Source organism: Chanos chanos, chromosome 13 (assembly GCF_902362185.1).
Source record: "Chanos chanos chromosome 13, fChaCha1.1, whole genome shotgun sequence".
Lineage (NCBI taxonomy): Eukaryota > Metazoa > Chordata > Actinopteri > Gonorynchiformes > Chanidae > Chanos > Chanos chanos.
The window spans coordinates 15,550,772-15,570,278 of NC_044507.1; the positions used below are offsets into that span (position 1 = coordinate 15,550,772).

General features: G+C 40.3%; 1 protein-coding gene across 1 annotated transcript; it reads left to right on the forward strand.

Moving 5' to 3' along the window:
• Window positions 1-1,030: 1,030 nt before the first annotated feature.
• srl (sarcalumenin) lies at window positions 1,031-19,289 on the forward strand. The gene is made up of 6 exons (XM_030790940.1): window positions 1,031-1,088; window positions 10,572-10,664; window positions 11,300-11,395; window positions 17,771-17,887; window positions 18,028-18,261; window positions 18,478-19,289. Exons 1-6 carry the CDS (start codon window positions 1,031-1,033, stop codon window positions 19,287-19,289), a joined length of 1,410 nt encoding a protein of 469 aa, XP_030646800.1.
• The last annotated feature ends 218 nt before the right edge of the window (window positions 19,290-19,507 follow it).

A 19,507-nucleotide genomic window follows, 5' to 3' on the forward strand; every position in this document is an offset into this window, starting at 1 on the left:
ATGCCTGTTCTGATGTTGGAATCGTGCGTTTTGAAGACGTTTGAGATTAAACATGGATAAGTCTTTAAATGACCCCCCCCCCACAAAGATTCAAAACACACACACACAATTAAAAATTGCAAAATATCTTGTGCAAATGAAGCATTTGTGGAAAATTCTGATTTATATTCATGGATTTATATTGGCATAAATCCCGGAAATGGTGATTTTGCTCAGACCATGTCTGTTTTAGTGTGATAAAGCATTAATCCGCTACATCCCGCTGCTTCGGTAAGTCAGAGGCACTGCTATAGTCTTACTGCACGTATTCCTCTCTGTGATCCACTCTTGTTTAAACCAGCGACACGCTCTGCTGCTTTGTTGCCACGATATTTTTTTTTTAATAGCTTCAGAATTACGCAGGTATGGTTTCAGAATGGGTGACTCCCTTTCATAGTAAATCTCATTATTAAATGAAGATATTCACTATGAATTACAGTTACAATAACAAACATAAATAGGCTTGATTTTTTGATGCCTGAATTTTACTAAAGAATGTAAAGCGGTCTCATAGCACCAACATTGCTACAATAAAAATAAGCCATTATCGATGTTAAATGATTTTAATGGTAATTAATGTAAGATTTTTTCTTTTAATTATCATTTCAGTAATTCATAATACAGGATTGACCTAATAGTGTTTCTAATCGTAGGACAACAGGCCAATGCTCTCTAATAATGAGAGTAGGAACAATGGCGATACAGCCTTGCTTTGACGTCACAGACATGACTGCATTGCTAAAAGAGACAATCAGCTGCTCTTGTGCGTAAAGATCCTCTGTGGCATGCCATCCTGCTCTGACGCCTGTTACACCAGCACCCTTGACACACACACACACACACACACACACACACACACACACATACACGTCCACCCCCTTGCCACCCGACCAGTCACTGCCTTAAGCCCATCCCTCTCTGCATGCCCTTTGACCTTATCTGTCCAGTATATATAGTCACTCAGGCTATCAGAGTTCTCCTGGCAGCCATAATGAAGGGTCTTGTCTCCATCTGCTGCTTCATCTCCCTGCTGGTCTTGACCACAGCAGGTAAGAACGTTCAGTATTTATGTTATTCGTTTTTTAAATACCTGTTGTTGTGGGTTTTGAATGAGTGAGGGAACAAGTGGAGGGATGTCTGGTAGAACTCCATCTGTTTCCTTGAAGTGAAAACCAACCAACACTGAGTTCTGTAGCCTTGACGATAATTCAGAATCTGGCCATGCTAACAATACCCAAACAGTACCCTGAATTTTGACTGTCAAGTGGAAACTTGAATGTATGTTACAGGGACAACAGGTAGATGCTACTTTAACGTCATGTCAGTAGAAATCAGTGGATCACATGATAAAACATTAACGTTGACATGCATTTAAACAACTATATTGATGACATGTGGGCTTTTAGTGAACAGTAACAGCTGTTTAATCAGTATTTATTGTCTCTGTAGATGTTTGTTCTACATGATGGAAATTGATTTATAAGGCAGTCATGGAACTTTATATAAAGCTGCGTTGGGACAAGAATATTTTCTTCAAGTGTCGGTAACTTTGTCATCTATTCTAGATTATATCAACACGTGCTGTCCTCTGCCACTGGCCAGACATATTTAAACTCAGAGGTTCAAATATAACCTGAATCTAAGATGCACACTATATTTAACTCATTTCACTACGGACTATCCTAAGGGCTTATCCTTCTCTCGTTTTTACACTGTTTGTTTCTCTGTTTTAGAAAAAAAAAAAAAACCTCACCCGTGGATTTTGGTTACCTCTTAAAACGTAATAAGTTAGTGCGTATTTCTTTCTAAGTGTGTGAAGGGAAGCGTTCGTCTGCGTGCAGGAGTGTATTTTAGTTTGGCTGGGGTACTAGCTTTAGCTGTAGGTGTCAGCTGTCCTGAAGCATGGCACCAGCTGATGGAAAGTCCTAGAGTCTCAACACTGGAAGGCTAAAGACAGCAGTCTGTCTGCCTGTTTCTGTTTCTAGGCCTCCTCTTTTCCGTTCTTGAGAAGCACGCATGCCATTGGTCATGATTTATATGTCCCATGTTTTCTTTTCTCTGTGACTGGTCTTGACATTGTGTATAAAAAATTTAGCTGCTGTTCATTATGGGCTTGGCATTTGGATTATTTTACGAGCGAGATTTCACAGATTTCTAGAAGGTTCTTCGTGTCCGAGCTGGCTGAGGTATTCCTGAGACCGCTAAGAGCTCTGAGTTGTGAGCCGCTTCTCTCTGCGACAGTCGTTGTTACCCTTGTCCGTCCTTGGGCCCATCTCAGCCCACGAGGCAGGTCTTCAAATCCCGAGCTCCCATCAGGTGTCTAAGATTGGAAGGCGTTCTGTAACTGGACACTGTCTACAATAGATCCCCATCACCCTCATCACCCCTCCTCTTCCTCATCAATGCCCCCCACCCACAACCCCTCCCATACTACCCTCAGGACACACTGCACAGCTGCTGTCACCCTGTACTGTCACAATCACGATTTATTCCCAGCTGCTGGCCATATAGGGACATGCATTATTTAACCAGGAGGAGCCTTTTACTCAGGCCTACTCCAATGCCAATGCATAAGCACTGCTTTATATGTGGGCATATATTGTCTATATGTATGAAGAAGTGAATAGGTTTTATATGATATGAATGGTATTGACCTGTTTGGAATACAAAAAAGTGAGTGTACAGATAGTATTAAGTAAACTTCATCCAAATCTACAGTGTTTAATTTTGAGTATATACTGTTATGGACAGTATTGACAGTATCGACAGGGTTCGAGAAAGGGGACCGCTGATGCATATTGTCATAATGAGTGATCGTGTTACATGAATTAAACGAATAAATGAGAAATATTGTGGGAAAAAAAGGTAGGGGGGCCATTCTCTAAAAATGTCGTTGAATTACGTATACATGGAATGATCACAATATATTTGTGTTTGGTAAGGGGCTATTATGAATACCTCTTCACAAGCTATTTATTTTGTCATGTGAACAATGAGTTGATATTGATATGTGATGCCCCCAGTTGACACTGTAGATGGTCTAATTACACTCAAAGCTCAGAGGAAATTTATGTCTTCATCGGGTCTATAAACAGATCTGTGTAAGTGATACAGTGACACGTCCTGAGCATCACCATAAGACCTAGTATTGTGATGATGATGATGATACCCTTTGTCTCATTTTTTTAAGGCTAATTGACTCTCTTTGAAACAGACAGGGGTATACTTACATTTAGAATTCTCAGAGTTTCTTAGATCTTCAGAATGGTACGTACAGACTGGGTTTGTGTTGACTTCCTGTCATTTGGAAAAGCAGTTACTCAAGGAACTTAAGACATGATGATTGATTAGTCTGAGTGGTGGACTCAGTTGTCACAACAAGCATTGAATCCAGTTGCTGGATTTAGGGCTTGAATAGTCTTGAGTGACCACCTGCTTGAGCAGCAGTGAAGTTTAGTCTCAAAGTGGTAAGCCATGTCACGGTGTTTCTCAGGAAACTGCTGACACAACAGGTGGCTCTGCTCTCAAGAGGTGTCCTTTGCATCCTGAGGTAAAGTGTCCCCTACTTGGAGTTTGGATCCGTTCTATTCAAAATTGAATTGATTACCAAACTGAATTGCTCAGGTGTGAACACGGTCACCACAAAAAGCAAATCATTTTCCTACTTGTTCATTTTGTGTTTAAGTCCCCTGTTGAATTACAGGTGCTGAAGTTTACAGACCAACCAGCTTCAGGGAGTGAATTAGTTAAGAGAGATAGATATGATGTGCTCATGAAGAGGTTGGCTGCCTGTTCCTTGCTGGAACCTGCATTAATGGCATATGATGTTATAGAATGTTGGGGGCTTCCCCAAAGCCTGCAGGACACCCCATCAGTTAAAAAAAAAAAAAAGATGAAGGGATAAAGGACAAACCTCATTTAAAGGTCATATGAGGAGCCTCCATGAATCTGTGACAATGACGTCTGTATCCATTGACTTTCCTTTTGTGCCCTTGTGATGATCCTCGGTAACCCTTTGTGGAAATAGCACCAGGATGCGATCCAGTGGGCTTCTTCCCTTTTCACAAGAGGCTTGCTCCTACAGTGTGTGATACTGACTACTGAGCTTTGAAGTCTGCAAGAGAAAATCCTAAAAAAAAAAAAAACCAAACAAAAAAAAAAAACAGGCCAGAAGTACTACTCAGCAAGGAAGACTCTCCTGAATTTTCTGAACCGTGAACAAAGGTTAAATTTGTCTTTTATCTTATGTTTGGAGGTATAACTTTTGTACGACATGCACATGGCTTTGTGTTGCATGTGAGCCGATAGTATTTGTACATTCAAGTCTGTATATAGATCAGCATCAATACATTCTACTATGAGCTAATGAGCTGTTTGGACTCAAATTTAGGCAGAAATTTTGAACCTTCAAAAAGGAGATCCATTCTCCTCCTGCTCCTCCTCCTCTTTCCATGGCTTGACTCATTGTGGAGTTATTTTAGTCCTCGTGTGGGACCAGCTTTCATAGCCGCAACACCTGTTACCATCCATACCTCAAATACAAATACGCTGCATTTGCCACTTGGTACACCCTGCATTCTCCATTTGGTCTACTCTTACTGCACACCATAAGAGCTGGCCACGGTTTAATGTCACAGTGAGCTACAAACCAGAGTTAGTTTTACTCAGCTAAAATTGCTAACCCAGACACTAGAAGATGCTTTTTTTGTGAACTGTTGATAGTATGTGAACTGTCCATACTATCGGCATAAACCTACAGATAGGAATTCTGAGCTTTGTCAAGTTGAGCCAGTGTGTAATGGAACACTTTTAATCCTGGTGTAGCTCCCCTCTCATGGAAATCCCTTGGCCCACTTTAAAGGTTGTGTGAACCTCCCTTTAGCCAGCGGTAAATCCTGTGGGTTAGGAGAGGGCTCAAGACTCACCTCCCTAATCATGTTAAACTTAATTGAATTTGAATTTCTCTGGGGTATAGCAAGCACGACTCAATCTGGGGGATTTCATCTCCGTACTAGCTCGCATTCACAATCACAGATGAATTTTATACCAATGGGAAGAAAAGAGACCATTCAGCAGATTTATTATAAACAATGTTTCACACACACACAAAAAATAATTTATTCAAGCATTAAATGTCTGTTCCTCATCCTGGTCCTCTGTATTAAGATACAAAAGTAAATAAACTGATTGGTTTGATTGGTTGGTCACTGCTTTCTATTGTGGTGTAACTAACTCTGCTTAGTGAGCATGATCTTAAATGAACACCTGCACCAGTCTTTTAGAGCTGCTGATGAAATGATCAAATATTGCAATAAAATTTGAGTTTCATTGGAGATCTCTCAAATGTACAGTTTTGCTGCAAACCTCAGTACATCAGCATGCTTCTAAAGTTGCCTGGTGACACTAAACTTCCAAGCCTGTGTCAATGCATCAGCGTGTATTTAACCAATAAGCCAGGGACTAGAGCAGATGTATTAAGCATTCCAAATGGATGAGCTGTTGCAACCACTGTTTTTTTCCAAACTGAACTTGTTGCCTGGTAACTGACTCATCAACTGCCCCTGGTCCCTGTGGCAGATGTCGAGAGTCCAGATCTATTTCGCTTTGCACCTAGGGAGTTGATTTAGAGTTTACACTTGCTGATTGACATCCTGTCTCTCTAAAATACATTGTATCTGATATATGATTTTGAAAGATTGTACTTGAATGAAATGAGTCTTTGACATAACTTGTAACGGGATAAGTTTTAAACGGAGCTGACTCTAAGATTACCTCAGCTAATTTCCCCAGTTACAGACAAGTTAATCCCCACTTAAAATGCAAATGACTGCCTGTATTTCATTAAATTACACTGTTGATAATGTTGTCCCCCAGGCAGTCAGATGTATACTCATCTTAACTCAGCCCACAGATGTCCAGACAGTCCCTATCACCAGCAGCAGCAGACAGGAGCAGAGAGAATGCTTTTGAAATGGCCTATAATCAGCACCTCCCTGAGCTGCGTTCCTCTGTTGTTGCCTCTTCCCTCTCCTCCACATACTGAATTGGAGAATTGCCATCTCACTTAGAAATATCAGGCTAAAGACATATATCTTAGCTAAAAAGATCTTAGCTAAAATCTTAACTAAAAGCAAGAGAAAAAAAAAATGACAGTAACAGTGCATTGTTCTTGGCAGTGTTAAATCTCCGTACCTCCCTACTAACCTTTAGTCAGTCTTGCATCGTGCTACGCCTAGCATTATACCGCGTATTTTTAGCAGCTTGACTCGGTGAGCATCGCACATACACAAGTATGCTTTAACCAGCACGTTGTGTCATCACTACGGGTTTGCACGCTGCAGCGCTGAAAGGTTCATCTGTTTAAAGCTCTTTTTAGGCAGAAGCAGGATGATAGGCTCTCATGAATACATGCAACAGTTTCTCCACAGGGCTTTGCTGTTGTATTATATACACCCAATCAGAGTCCCGTCAGCAACAGGGGGGCAAGCTTAGTATGCAAATAGATTTACTCTGAGTGTAACACATATGCATTCAAAACGATTTGATGTGTCTCCAAAAGTACTTGAATCATTCACTTGGAATAATATATGAACCCCTATTGCAACAACTAGAGTATATCTGTGGCATTTGTGTATTTATATGTCACATATATACATGTATTTATATCACTCATACATTTATCATAAACAAATAAACAACCACATGTCAGATCTGGTATATTAATTTTCCTTGCGAGTCTGTAATGTGATTCCAAGACCTTTAGATTCTTGGCTGAAGTAGGTTCATAGACAGTCTGTATGTTGTCACTCCTGTCACTACTTTGATATTGGACAAGATGTGTTACAAAGGTCATGACCTAGTGGGAAAGCAAATTTAAGTAGGTAAATATATGCCAAGTAACACCCAGGAGAGCTAGACTGAATGTTTACATCAAGGGTCTGCAAAGGGGGTTGTAGGAGTGTGTGTGTGTGTGTGTGTGTGTGTGTGTGTGTGTGTGTGTGTGTTTGCGTAGTCTGAATGTCAGGGCTGATGTGGATTTCTTCCACTTGAAGGGTAGAGTTACCTGTTTACCCCCTACCCATCTATTCCAGAACTTTCGTCAGGAACTAGATTTTTTTCTCCAAGAAAGTAGCTCAGGATATAGATGATGACACAAAGACTGTCCTCTCATGTGTTTCAATATAAAATTTTAGCCGGTGATGAAATACAAAGCAATCAACATTGGCTGATTTCAGTTACTTGCTCTAACAGAATGCGGAAAGAGAAGATGCACGCGAAGATCCCTTGCCAAACTGCCATGAGCTGTTATCAAACGCAACTTTTTTGTATGAGACCTTTTCTTTCCCCTGAGATAAAGCTGATTAATGTGGACATAAGGCTTTGAATGAAAAGCAGCCACAGAGACTCAGAGCAGCCTCATAGCTCTTTGGCTCTCTGTTACACTGTCCAAACCCGTGTCTGACCCGAAAGCAGACTGCCCTCATAAAAACTGTTACGCAATCTTAAAGGGCATGTGTGCGGCTGTGCTGTGAGTTCAGTTATTATCTAGTTTCATTTGCTGATGCATTGCCAGACGTAACTCGTTATCTTGTAATATTAGTGCTTTTTACATACTTCATATCATTGTCATGGATTTTAGATCTAAGCATTCATTTAAAGGTTTTAATGTTTCACAGAACTCCTTGGAAGAAACCCAGCCTCTTCAACTTCATATGAACTTTGATTTCTGTAATAATGATTTCCCGAAGAATTAATAGCTTGCTGCCATATCTTTAGACAGTGGAATAGACTAGATTTTTGAAATTGGTTACCCAACAAGGAAATTATACAAATGAACCTACAACTTCTCCTTCAAAACAGACTTGCTGTTGATACAGTTTTCTTATAGAAGGACAATGATGAATATCCCTCGCAAATTCAGCAGTAGTGTCACGTTTTACATTAGCTTATCATTTTCTTTGCATTCATATAACGTTCATCTCTTTCTGGTATCCAGGACATTATACTTGTTATCGCTGGCCTATTTCTCCTTACATAGACATAGACTTAGATTTAGGATTAGACTTAGACTGCTCATATTGTCATTTCTGCATATGCATACAGGGGAACGGGATTGCATTTCACATGGACCACAGTGCCACATAAAACAAATAACGCACAATAAATATTAAAACAAAAAGTACTGCAGGACTGTACAACATACAATATACAATATACAATATACAATATACAAAACCCTGAACAATACACAAAAACCCTGTACATACACACTATACAACAAATGCCACTATACACATTGAACATTATTTTTACAAACCTAAACATAACAAACACACTTAGCACCTGACACAGAGACATAATATTTCTCTGTGATCTGTAATTGTGGTATTTCTTCATCAGTTGAAAAAGTGAAACTCCTTGAGCCCTGAAATAACTCTCATTTTTCGGCAGTATCAGATATGAGATTAATAGACAGACAAGGAAACCTGGCTTAATGTCAGCTGTATGCATAAAGTTATCGTCTGAAATAGAGAGATGGACAGAGAGAAGAATACCAACATCTTCTTCAATCCTTATATTACCATTTTCAGCTTGTTTGATCTGGACAGATAGTGCTGGTGCTATGTATTAGCACTACAGGGAATTAACTTGGGCTTACTAGTTAAATTCAATTTGTTGTTTGGTTTTGTTCCATGAGGGAAGGTATGAAAAAAAGTACAAAAAATACATTTTAATGTGCCTTGAGAAAGTTTCCGTGAGAGAGTGTTTGTCCAGACACAGTACGTATGGGATAAAAAAACAACAACAAACAAACAAAAAACAAACCTTGTATTTCAATTGGATCACACTGTGATGTCCAGCATTGAATGCATATTGGTGTGGATGCCTGAATCTGTCCCTTTGTCTTACTTAAGCAAGACATCATAAACGGTATGGTCTGCACGCAGAATAACACAGCACAGACATCGAAATGGAGTGGTACTGGCACAGACATCGAAATGGAGAGGTACTAGCACTGACATCGAAATGGAGAGGTACTAGCACAGACATCGAAATGGAGTGAAAGACCCAGAACTTCCTTCCATCCCCCTCAGCCCCTTTGGGCATGGAGGTGTGAATCAGGAAGATATTCTGGCAGTCCCTAAATATAGCAGTGTCCGTAGTGGCACTGTGAAACCTGACCCGTGGCCTGCTATTCAGTGACCATAAAATGATCCATGTTCCTGGGCACACAAGGACAGTCTTAACAGGCTGATAAGTCCTCATCTGTGGGTATATATAGAGTGGGATGGACAGGGGGAGAGAGGCTGCTGTTATCTGTGTCTGTCCCTGCAGGATGGTGGCCGTTTGGGAAAAGCCAACAGACTCTGATGTTATGAAACGGGGGAGTCCCCCTGCATTCAGCAGCCTCTGGTGTTGTGAAACCATGGTAACGTCATCCAAAGCCTTTGTTTAGGTTTTTATTTTTGGATATTGATCTCTTAAAATAAAGAGTTGATCAAAGCGGCTGCAAGGATGATATCAATATTGGAATTCAGATCTGGCTGTGTCAGCGGTGACTGACTTTGTCCCATATCCTGAGAGGGTCAAACAGAATTGTTCTCATTGTATTGTAATTACCTGCCCCCCCCCCACACTTACCCAAAAGGGGTCTGATAAAGTGTATCAGTTGCAGTGATGTTCATGCATGAGTGAATTATTATTATTAATACTACAGGAGGTTTGATGCCTTCCAGCTGCTTTTCATTCCTGTCATCACATCTGATATCAGTGGGTGGGCAGGAAAGACTCTCAGGCCATGCAAGAAAACACGTGAAAAAATGAGGGAGAGTTCGTGCTCAGAATATGAAAAAATACCAGATTAGCACTGCAGCGGTGCGCTGGGAATAGACGAGAATGCAAGTAAATCATACCATCAGGTCAGACATTACATGCTCCACAAAACCTGTTATGACCGAATTTAGTAAATGCATCCAAGAGTCCAACATTCCTCTATTTTACTGTTAACTCTATATTTGACTGTTAATGTTATTGGCCCTCTCTTTAAAAATTACACAGGCACAGAATTATATGTCTATTGAAATTTGAAATGCATCATAGTGACCATATTTTGCAATGTTGTATATTTAGTCTGTGACTGTCTCCTCTATAAACAACACTGTCTGGCTGATCAGCACCAGCTTTTGTTTCAGTTATTGGTTTCACATGATTGGGAAGAGAAATGATGCATGTGTCTTTCCTCTAGCAAATGATCATTACAGCAATCAGACCTTTGCATTATAAGATATTATATGAATGGTTTGGTGTATTGGTAAAGGAAGTGTGTCACTGACTGGAGGGCTTGTGAGTTTGGCTCACTTTTGATGTTTTTCTTCAGCAAAGCACGTAACCCAAAGGTCTCTCCAGAGGCGTCTCTAACTTATAAAGTAATAAGTTCAAGTCTGAGCATGAGCTGAAATGAATAAATGTGATTTAAATATTTTTTTACTCCATGACTTTGTTTAACCTGGGTGTGTTTTTCCATCTTACAGAGGAGGAGGTGTTGGATTCAATCCTGAGAGACAGATCTCACATTGAGCAGACACTGAGGCTTGCAGCTGAGGAGAACTCAGGAGACTATGCAGGTGAGAGAGGAAACTCCTGTGCCACGTAGCACTAAGTTACTCCAGATGACTGCAACACTGAAAATAATGGAAGCAGATCAAGTATTTTAGCGTTTTAGATCTTAAAGAAAAAAGAATTAACCAGCTGGAGGGGGCCGAAAGCCGAAAGGAATAATTTGAATTCTCACCTGCCAGATTGACAAACTGAAATCTGGTGAGCGTGGTCTTTGCAATGCAATGTCTGTCAAATGAAGGGGGGGGGGCATTATATCGTAATGACGTATGAAGTGCAGAACTTTGAAAGTACATCTGTGGTAGAACTGGAGTCTCAGATTGATAGAGTATGTGAAGATAACAAAAAAAAGAAAAGAAAATGTTTCTTCAAAGTTAGATTGTGATGCAGCAGATATGACATACATGGATGAACATGTCCTCATTCACTGTATTTCTCATGTCCCTCTTCCGGCCTCCATCTGTTCACTCTGTCAGATTTTCTTTTTAATGACCACTTCTATTCTCTCATGCAGTCCCGCTCTTAAAAAAACAAAACAAAACAAAAACCACTCTTCCCATTTCCTCGCTGTGACTCCTACCACATACACCTGTTCTTTCTCTTTTTTCTTTTCTCTGCTTACTTTGAATTTTCTCTCTCTTAGCGGCTCTGCAAAAACTGAGGAAGATCTACCACTCCTCCATCAAGCCCATGGAACAGGCTTATAAGTACAATGAACTGAGACAACATGAGATCTCAGGTATTGCTCCTGCTTGGTTACTAGCTTGGCTTCTGCCCCCTGTGCTGTGCTGTCTATGGTTTCACATTGTGTCTGAATGTTGATTGGGTGCTTTTATGTCCTCATTTTTCCACAGTCATCAACATCCAGTTGATTACTTTCCAAAAACAATTTTTTTTCTTATTTTCTCCTCCACATCTGTTCTATCAGGCTCTTAGACTGGCAATCTCACAGCAAGAAAGAAATATTCATAAGGAAGAACCCATAGCCAACAAATGTGGTGATGCTACTAAACACTAAATCTTTTTTCTTTTTCTTTTTTGGTGTTACACCAATTGAACTGGTATGGTTCTTTCATATGAGTATAAGTTAAGGCACTTATATAAGGTGGAATTAAAAAAAAAAAAAAAAAAAAAAAAAAACTTAAAAAGGGAAATTCTTTTTATTTCCAACTTACACTCCAGATATTTGAATAGTGAGACAATTTACATTGCACAGACATAAAAAGTATATTATCTTAACTAACACTTCCTCATTGCTGCGGAGCAAAGTTTGCAACATTCCTGGCTCAGTGTTTATTTTTACACATTTATGGGACAGTTGATGTTGTGAAATATAAGTATAAGGGAACTAGTTTATTGTTTTATGATCAAAGAGCACAGAATCACAGAACATATCATTTCATGACATATATGCAGTGCAGTTAATATGATGTCCTGTGCTGGCCAAATGGTAGCAGACCAACTGCTGTGTATGAATACTGGCTACAGTTTTTCATCAATGCTATACCAAAAAAGACCTCTTTCTCTGGTCAAAATTTTTATTTACTATATGAAAACCAAGAGGTAATCCGTTGACAATGCAGGAACATACATATGTACACATAGAGAAACGGACAGAGCCACATACACAAGCAGACTCATCCTCATAGACCCTCCTCCCACAGCACTATCTCTCACAGGAAATCCACAAAAACGGGTCGAAAGAAAGAAAGAAAGAAAGAAAGAAAGACATGAAAACGTGATCTTTTTTTGTCTGTACCCATCTACCCAAAATTTCAAGTATGGTAGTCCAGGCCATACCTAAAAATGAAAAATGACAGAAAAGATTAAGCTAAAGACTTTTTGCTCAAGAACTTTCCAGGACAATGCCACAAATTTTGTTTTCTAACAATCTGTAAGCCAAGAACACCTTTCCTCAACAACAAGTGAAGAGACAAGTGACTATTTAACGATAAGACAGAGGATAAATTTAGTTGTTGATGAAAAAAGATAAAATTGATGATAACTTTGAAGGACAGATCTCCAAAACTAAAGACCATGTGGACACTCCCACACCATATGTAAAATGTTCCTGGGGACTCTTGAGAACACATCATGCAGCTTGGGCTGGGCAATCTTATAATCTCAAAGCAAACGCAGAATACTCTGTAATCGGAGAAAAAAAACGACACCATTTGACGATATGCATTTGCATTTATCAGAGGATTGGTAGCATTTGCCCAAACAGAGATTGAGGTGATAGAAATTTCAAGAATGGCTGGATCTTTACTCCATACTGTATTAAGTGATCATGATGTACAGAAAGGTTGCAGTAAAAGGAAGCACAGACTAGTAATTCACCTTTTGTACTTACTGCTAAAGACAATTTTAAGGAGCACAACCCTTTTTTCTATGGTACATAAAAGCACAAACACACACACACACACACACATACACAATTGCAAATAGAAGGAAAAAGATGCCTCATTTAAACTGAATTGTATCTGAATGTCCTTGAGAGCAAGAGGATCATTGCCAGTAATAACTGAGAGAATGTGTACTAGACTTGTGCTCCACTGCAGGAAGGAGTTAAGAATTATAAAAAGGAAGAAAAGGGTTGAATTAGATTTAATTTTTGACAAGACTGTCAGTAGAAAGCCCAATATTAATCATAGCAGAAACAATAGGGGAAAAAAAATTGGGTTTCAGAAAGTTTGAATGAGATATTTGAAGGCCGTGACATCTAGTTATATCTAACTATTTTCTGCTGGACTGTCTGGATTCAGCCAGAGAGAATACAAAGGACCAAGCATCAAATTTATTGCAAAGTTGTAAGCCTCCTGCACATTTTGGCTTTTGCAGAGCCGAATATTTATTCTTAGGATGTTTGCCCCCATTTGTCTCCACTAAATGTCCCACTTTGTTCAATATCTGAGGGCACATAGATCTATCAGTGCACCACAGAGACAAAACAAAACAAAACAAAACAAAACAAAACAAAACAAAACAAAACAAAACAAAACAAAACAAAACAAAACAAAAACAAAACAAAACAAAAGACAGGCATGTTTTTAAAGATACTTATATAGTCATCATTATTCAATTACTGTACAGTAAGTATTCATCCTTCTTTCCACCTGTTTTCTTCAAGTTTTCCTCAAACACTCAGTTCTGTAAAGACTGTATTTCTTTTTTCCACCCTGTTGCGTTAAAAAGCTTCTATGTTTGATTCAGATTTAAACGAGTAAACCATTTGCATTGCATTGTGGCCACGTTGCAAGATAGGCAAAACAAATGACCACAGATAGCATATGAAACAAAGTCTATATTTGTAACTGGACATGAAACAATGCTTATCTGAGATGCCTTTAGTTGCAGGTTGGCACTCCACAGCTGTGAGACTGGCGCCCATCCACTTAGATCAGAACAAAAACTGTGAGGGGGGGAGAGAGAGAGGGAGAGAGAGAGGGAGAGAGAGAGAGAGAGGGAGAGAGAGAGAGAGAGAGAGAGAGAGAGAGAGAGAGGGAGAAACCCAAAATAGAAAACAGTCAACATGCTCATTAAGGAGTGAGAACAAGAGCAGAGGCTCCATCTGAAAGTAATCATGAGTTTCTCAACAACGGTCTGTCTGTGTGAGACTAAAAGCCAGTGCTCTGTGTTTTAAATCCCCTTTTCCGTGAATAACATGAGGTTAGGCTTAAAGAACCATTTTGGAACTCCGGAACAAAAAATCACTTAAGCCAATGCAATGCTCAGCTTTATTGTACTTTATGGTTCAGCTCAGTTAATTGTCTGCAGTGAGACGTTGACAGCGGAAAGGTTTCATTAAGATCTTTTAATGTTTCATTCAAACTCATTTTGGTCCAAAATGTTACACGTGCACTTTAAACATCCATGTCTGGATTAATAGTGCTATGCCCTTGCTGTCTTCATGGTATCTTTCAGTTTCTCAAGTGTTGTCCAAAAGTCAAAGAATCTATAGTAAAAATACTTTATACATCTAGTCTACATGAAGAATTGCAACTGACGAGTCTTTCTTTAAAACCAATATTTCAAACCTTACTTAAGGAATATGTTTAAGAAAACCTCCATTGTAGTGTCCTCTACAGGGTCACTTTCATGGTGTTTGTCACTAACCTCTGTGGCTCTGAATTGAAGCCAAATTATTCTGGTTCCTACTGAGCCAAAGCTTGCCCTCTTGTGGCTCAGCGTGGTACATAACCCTCACACCTCAAATAACATGTAGCACTACTGATCCAGTGTAGTTTTTATGACCAAGTAACAGTCTCAAGATGACCATCAGCCGATGAAGTTATTCTTGAGAAAAAGGATGTCTGTGCTCCATGGATACATTATTAGTGCCCTTATTTGAATTCTGTGTGAGAATACATTACTTGTACTTGTGTGGCACATTAATTAAGGACCAATATGATCCCGTGGGGTGAAAAACATGTGAAAAATGCTTCAAACATAGATCAGAAATGCAGAGGTGTGTCACTGAACTGCCAATTTATTATTCCATATAAAACCTCTACATGTTTGACTACAACAGTCAAATATGTCTTTTTATTCAAACTCAGAGCAACCCATTTTTTCTTCTCCTCATCATGCCAGTCAGATCTCAAGTACATGATCTCAACATCCTTCATTTGTGAAACAGGATGACATGTACTGTACATTTATTCACACTCATCACACATACTCCTCCTTCTTCTTCACAGAAAAGGTGTGCTTTTCTTTTTCTGTCTTTCTTACTCTCTCTCTCTCTCTCTCTCTCTCTCTCTCCTTCTCTCTATCGCTCTCTCTCTCTCTCTCTCTCTCTCTCTCTCTCTCTCTCATTCTCATTCCCTCATGTTTCTGTTCATCTCCATTCCCTTTCATTGCACCAACTCTTCCTGTGTTGCTCTACATGCCCCCCTGCTCACCCACCCTCCACATAACAGCCTACCCTGGACGAACCCTGGGGGATTCAGCCACAGGTGGGTATGAAGGGGCAATCTTATGCATGGCATTGCCTGATCCTCTGCCCCCTCCTCCATACAGAACACTGGCACACCACGTAACACTGGTGCATCGCCATAACGATCCATCTGCGAAAATCAGCCTTCCTCCAGGGCATCCGGATTATTGTCTCAAGTTCATGTATCATTTTGGACATGACATGAATATTCATCCATCAACCACTGGAGTAACCAAGTGGCCAAACTCATCAATCCAAATTTACTTACAAGCCGTGTTTGCATTCATAATAAAAACGCAGAGCTGTTCTGCAAGAACAGTTTTCTACCATACCTCTCATGATCAATAATGAATCTTTACGAATTCAGTTCATTAAGTTTTTGAGTGCTTTATTCCAAAAAAATGTTTTGAATAGTTTCTTTAGATATTTGAAAAGGGCAGTGAGCTTTTTAAAAATGTGTTAAAATTGTGTGAAAGCTCTTGATCAGCTTGATCAGCAGTGTGATCAGCTCTTGATTTTTATGTGTGTGTTATGTACATTTTATCCTAATAATCATCCATTTCATCAATTTCTCAGCAGTGATTCTAATTACCACCTAATTGTCCAATTGTCAGTCAGTTGTTGGCAGTCCAAAGGGCCTTATAGCTAGTAGTGTGTGTGTGTGTGTGTGTATGTCCATAGACTGCTAGTGGTGGTGGGGCTGGATTTGATGGGCAAAGGGCTCTTGATGGGTGCATGTGCAGTTATGGCATGAGTTGAAATTGTTTTTCTGGGAGCAGGCATGAGTGTAAGTCTTGTTCTCGGTCTTAGGTGTGTAATGTATGTATTACATTTCTCAGAGTTAGAATGCTGATCTGGGATGAGGTTTAGTTGATCATAACCATAATAAGTACAGATACATGAACCCAACGGAAGTGGTGTGAGATCAGCCCTCTCGCTCTCAGATGTTTGATCTTTATAGGCCTAGGTCTCATACAGTACAGATGGCCTGAGAAAGACATCAGTTAAACCTCAGCATTAAAGGCTACTGTAGGATTTGATCTCATAAAGTTTGAGGAGGAACTGTTACGCTTGCAAAGTGTTTCTTCCTTTGTTTGCCATGTCCATGCCCCCACCCCCCCACTCACCCAACCGCTCTTTCAGCTTTTCTGTTACAATGGGGAGCAGATGACAGGATTAAATTATGGATATAAAAAAACCCTTCATACCTGTTTTAGGCTTGCTGTGGAGACGGTGCTTATGAGCTTTTGTTTACTCTACTGCTATGCTTCAATTTGTCATTGCGTTTTAGAGGTGTCCTATTTTCTCCCGCTGTTTCTGGTTTCACATTAATTGATAACACCAACAATTTCCTTCTTGCGGTGAGATTTGGGGAAATTTGAAATTATTTACCTATTGAACATTTATGTGAGCTATATTTAGGACGTATCTTAAATAATTATATTAAGACCTGAACTCCAGTCTATGCATGTCTGTCTATGTGTATACCAACACAGTGTTAATCAGATCTACGGCACAGTAGGTTTTCTCTTCACAAATTTACACTGCAAGATAAAGTTACACTTAGTGATGTAACAAATGAAAAGACACTATCAGCTGTCGATTGAGCCCACAGAGACTCAGCCTGCAGCTGTTTGTGTCTATTTGAAGAAATCTCACATACGCTTGTGCTGGTGCTTTCTTACAATGCATGAATTTGTCTCTTTTGGCACATAATACATGCTCTGTTCAGCTTGTGTTTGAGGAATGTATCCTTCTCATCCTTTTTTTAGTGTTTGTCACGACACAGCAGTTTGTCTCCTGTGGTTTTTTGACTCCCGAGGACATGTAAGTGTGGTAAGGTTAGGAGGGTCCTCAGGCAAACCTTTAAAAAAAATCCCTTACCATTGTAACTATAAAGGAATCACGGACACCAGGAGATGAGTTTTTGCTGTGGGAGGCTCTCTAAAAGCCAGCAAGAAATTTAAAAGAACCACTCAAGTTTTTTGATATGGCAAAACAATTTAACAAAATTATAATTTCAAAAAAATCTAAATAAAAAAATATTTTCCTGATGACTATTGGTAGAACTGGAACAGAACATTGGAATAAAAGAACTTGAGTTGTTCTGTGATTTTTGGTGGAATTTTATTTGATTTTTTAAGGTTGACCCATTTCCATGTTTCAATTTGACAGATGGAGAAATCACCTCCAAACCTATGGTGCTGTTCCTTGGGCCCTGGAGCGTGGGCAAGTCCTCCATGATTAACTACCTACTGGGCTTGCAAGATACTCCTTACCAGTTGTACACAGGTGGGCTTCAGTCCTTATTTTGAATTACCCTGTTCGTTCATGGTTCATTTATAATTCTTTTGCACTACTCCACATAATTTTTTCACCCTCTCCATACTGTCATCCTTTCGTCCTCATGATTTTTCCTTTTTCTTAACCAGGTGCTGAGCCCACTACCTCAGAGTTCACTGTGATCATGCACGGGGAAAAGATCCGCTCCATAGAGGGCATTGTCATGGCTGCTGACAGCTCTCGCTCTTTCTCACCCTTGGAGAAGTTTGGCCAGAATTTTCTAGAAAAGCTGGTTGGCATTGAGATGCCCCATAAGCTCCTGGAACGCGTCACATTCGTGGACACTCCTGGAATCATTGAGAACCGCAAGCAGCAGGAAAGAGGTAACTGAAAATTTACTTACAGTCAGGATTGTTTGTGGTTTTCACTGCTTTACTTATCCTGTAAGGCTAAAACAGGAAATAACAGAGGGTGACATGTAGACATTATCAAGTTTTGTTTTAGAATCAGTGTCAGAGAATCACTCAACGGGCTTGGTCTTCACGGTAGTTATCATACGCTTTTTTTTTTTTTTTTTATCTGTCTCCACATCTACACAGGTTACCCCTTTAACGATGTGTGCCAGTGGTTCATTGATCGTGCCGACTTGATCTTCGTGGTGTTCGACCCCACCAAGCTGGATGTTGGTCTGGAGCTGGAGATGCTGTTCAGGCAGCTGAAGGGCAGGGAGTCTCAGATCCGTATAATCCTCAACAAAGCTGATAGCCTGGCAACTCAGGATCTCATGAGAGTCTATGGCGCACTCTTCTGGAGCTTGGCACCACTGATCAATGTGACTGAGCCCCCACGTGTCTATGTCAGCTCTTTCTGGCCCTATGAGTATGCACCTGACACTAGTCGGGACCTCTTCAAGCGTGAGGAGATCTCCCTTCTGGAAGACCTCAACCAAGTGATCGAGAACCGACTGGAGAACAAGATCGCCTTCATCCGCCAGCATGGCATTCGTGTACGCATCCATGGCCTTCTGGTCGATCGTTACGTGCAGACCTTCAAAGACAAGATGAGCTTCTTCAGTGACCCAGAGCTGGTGTTCAAGGAGATTGTGGAGGATCCTGACAAGTTTTACATTTTCAAATCCATCCTCGCCAAAACCAATGTCAGTAAGTTCGATTTGCCAAACCGCGACGCCTACCGTGACTTCTTTGGCATCAACCCTGTGAGCAGCTTCAAACAGCTGTCGGCTCAGTGCTCTTACATGGGCGGATGCCTGCTGGAAAAGATCGAGAGGGCCATCACCCATGACCTGCCCACCCTACTAAGCAGCATCAACTCAGGCAAGAACCCCTCCCTGTCATCCTGTGAAGTCACTGGCTGCGGGGAGAAGCCTAAGAACCGATATCGGAGAAACTGAGAGAGAAGAGAGAGAAGAAGGAGGGAGAAGGTGGAGGAGGAGGCTGTAAGACAGATAAGAAGTGTGTGTGGGGAAAAAGGTCAAGGGGGAGCAGTCGAGGTAATCCTGCTCCTGCCACAGGTCCGTCTCAGTGTCAGAAGAGATGGAGAGGGGATGAATTTTTTTCTTTTTCTTTTTTTTTTTTTTGTTTGTTTTTTTTTTCAGAGGAATGAAGGGAT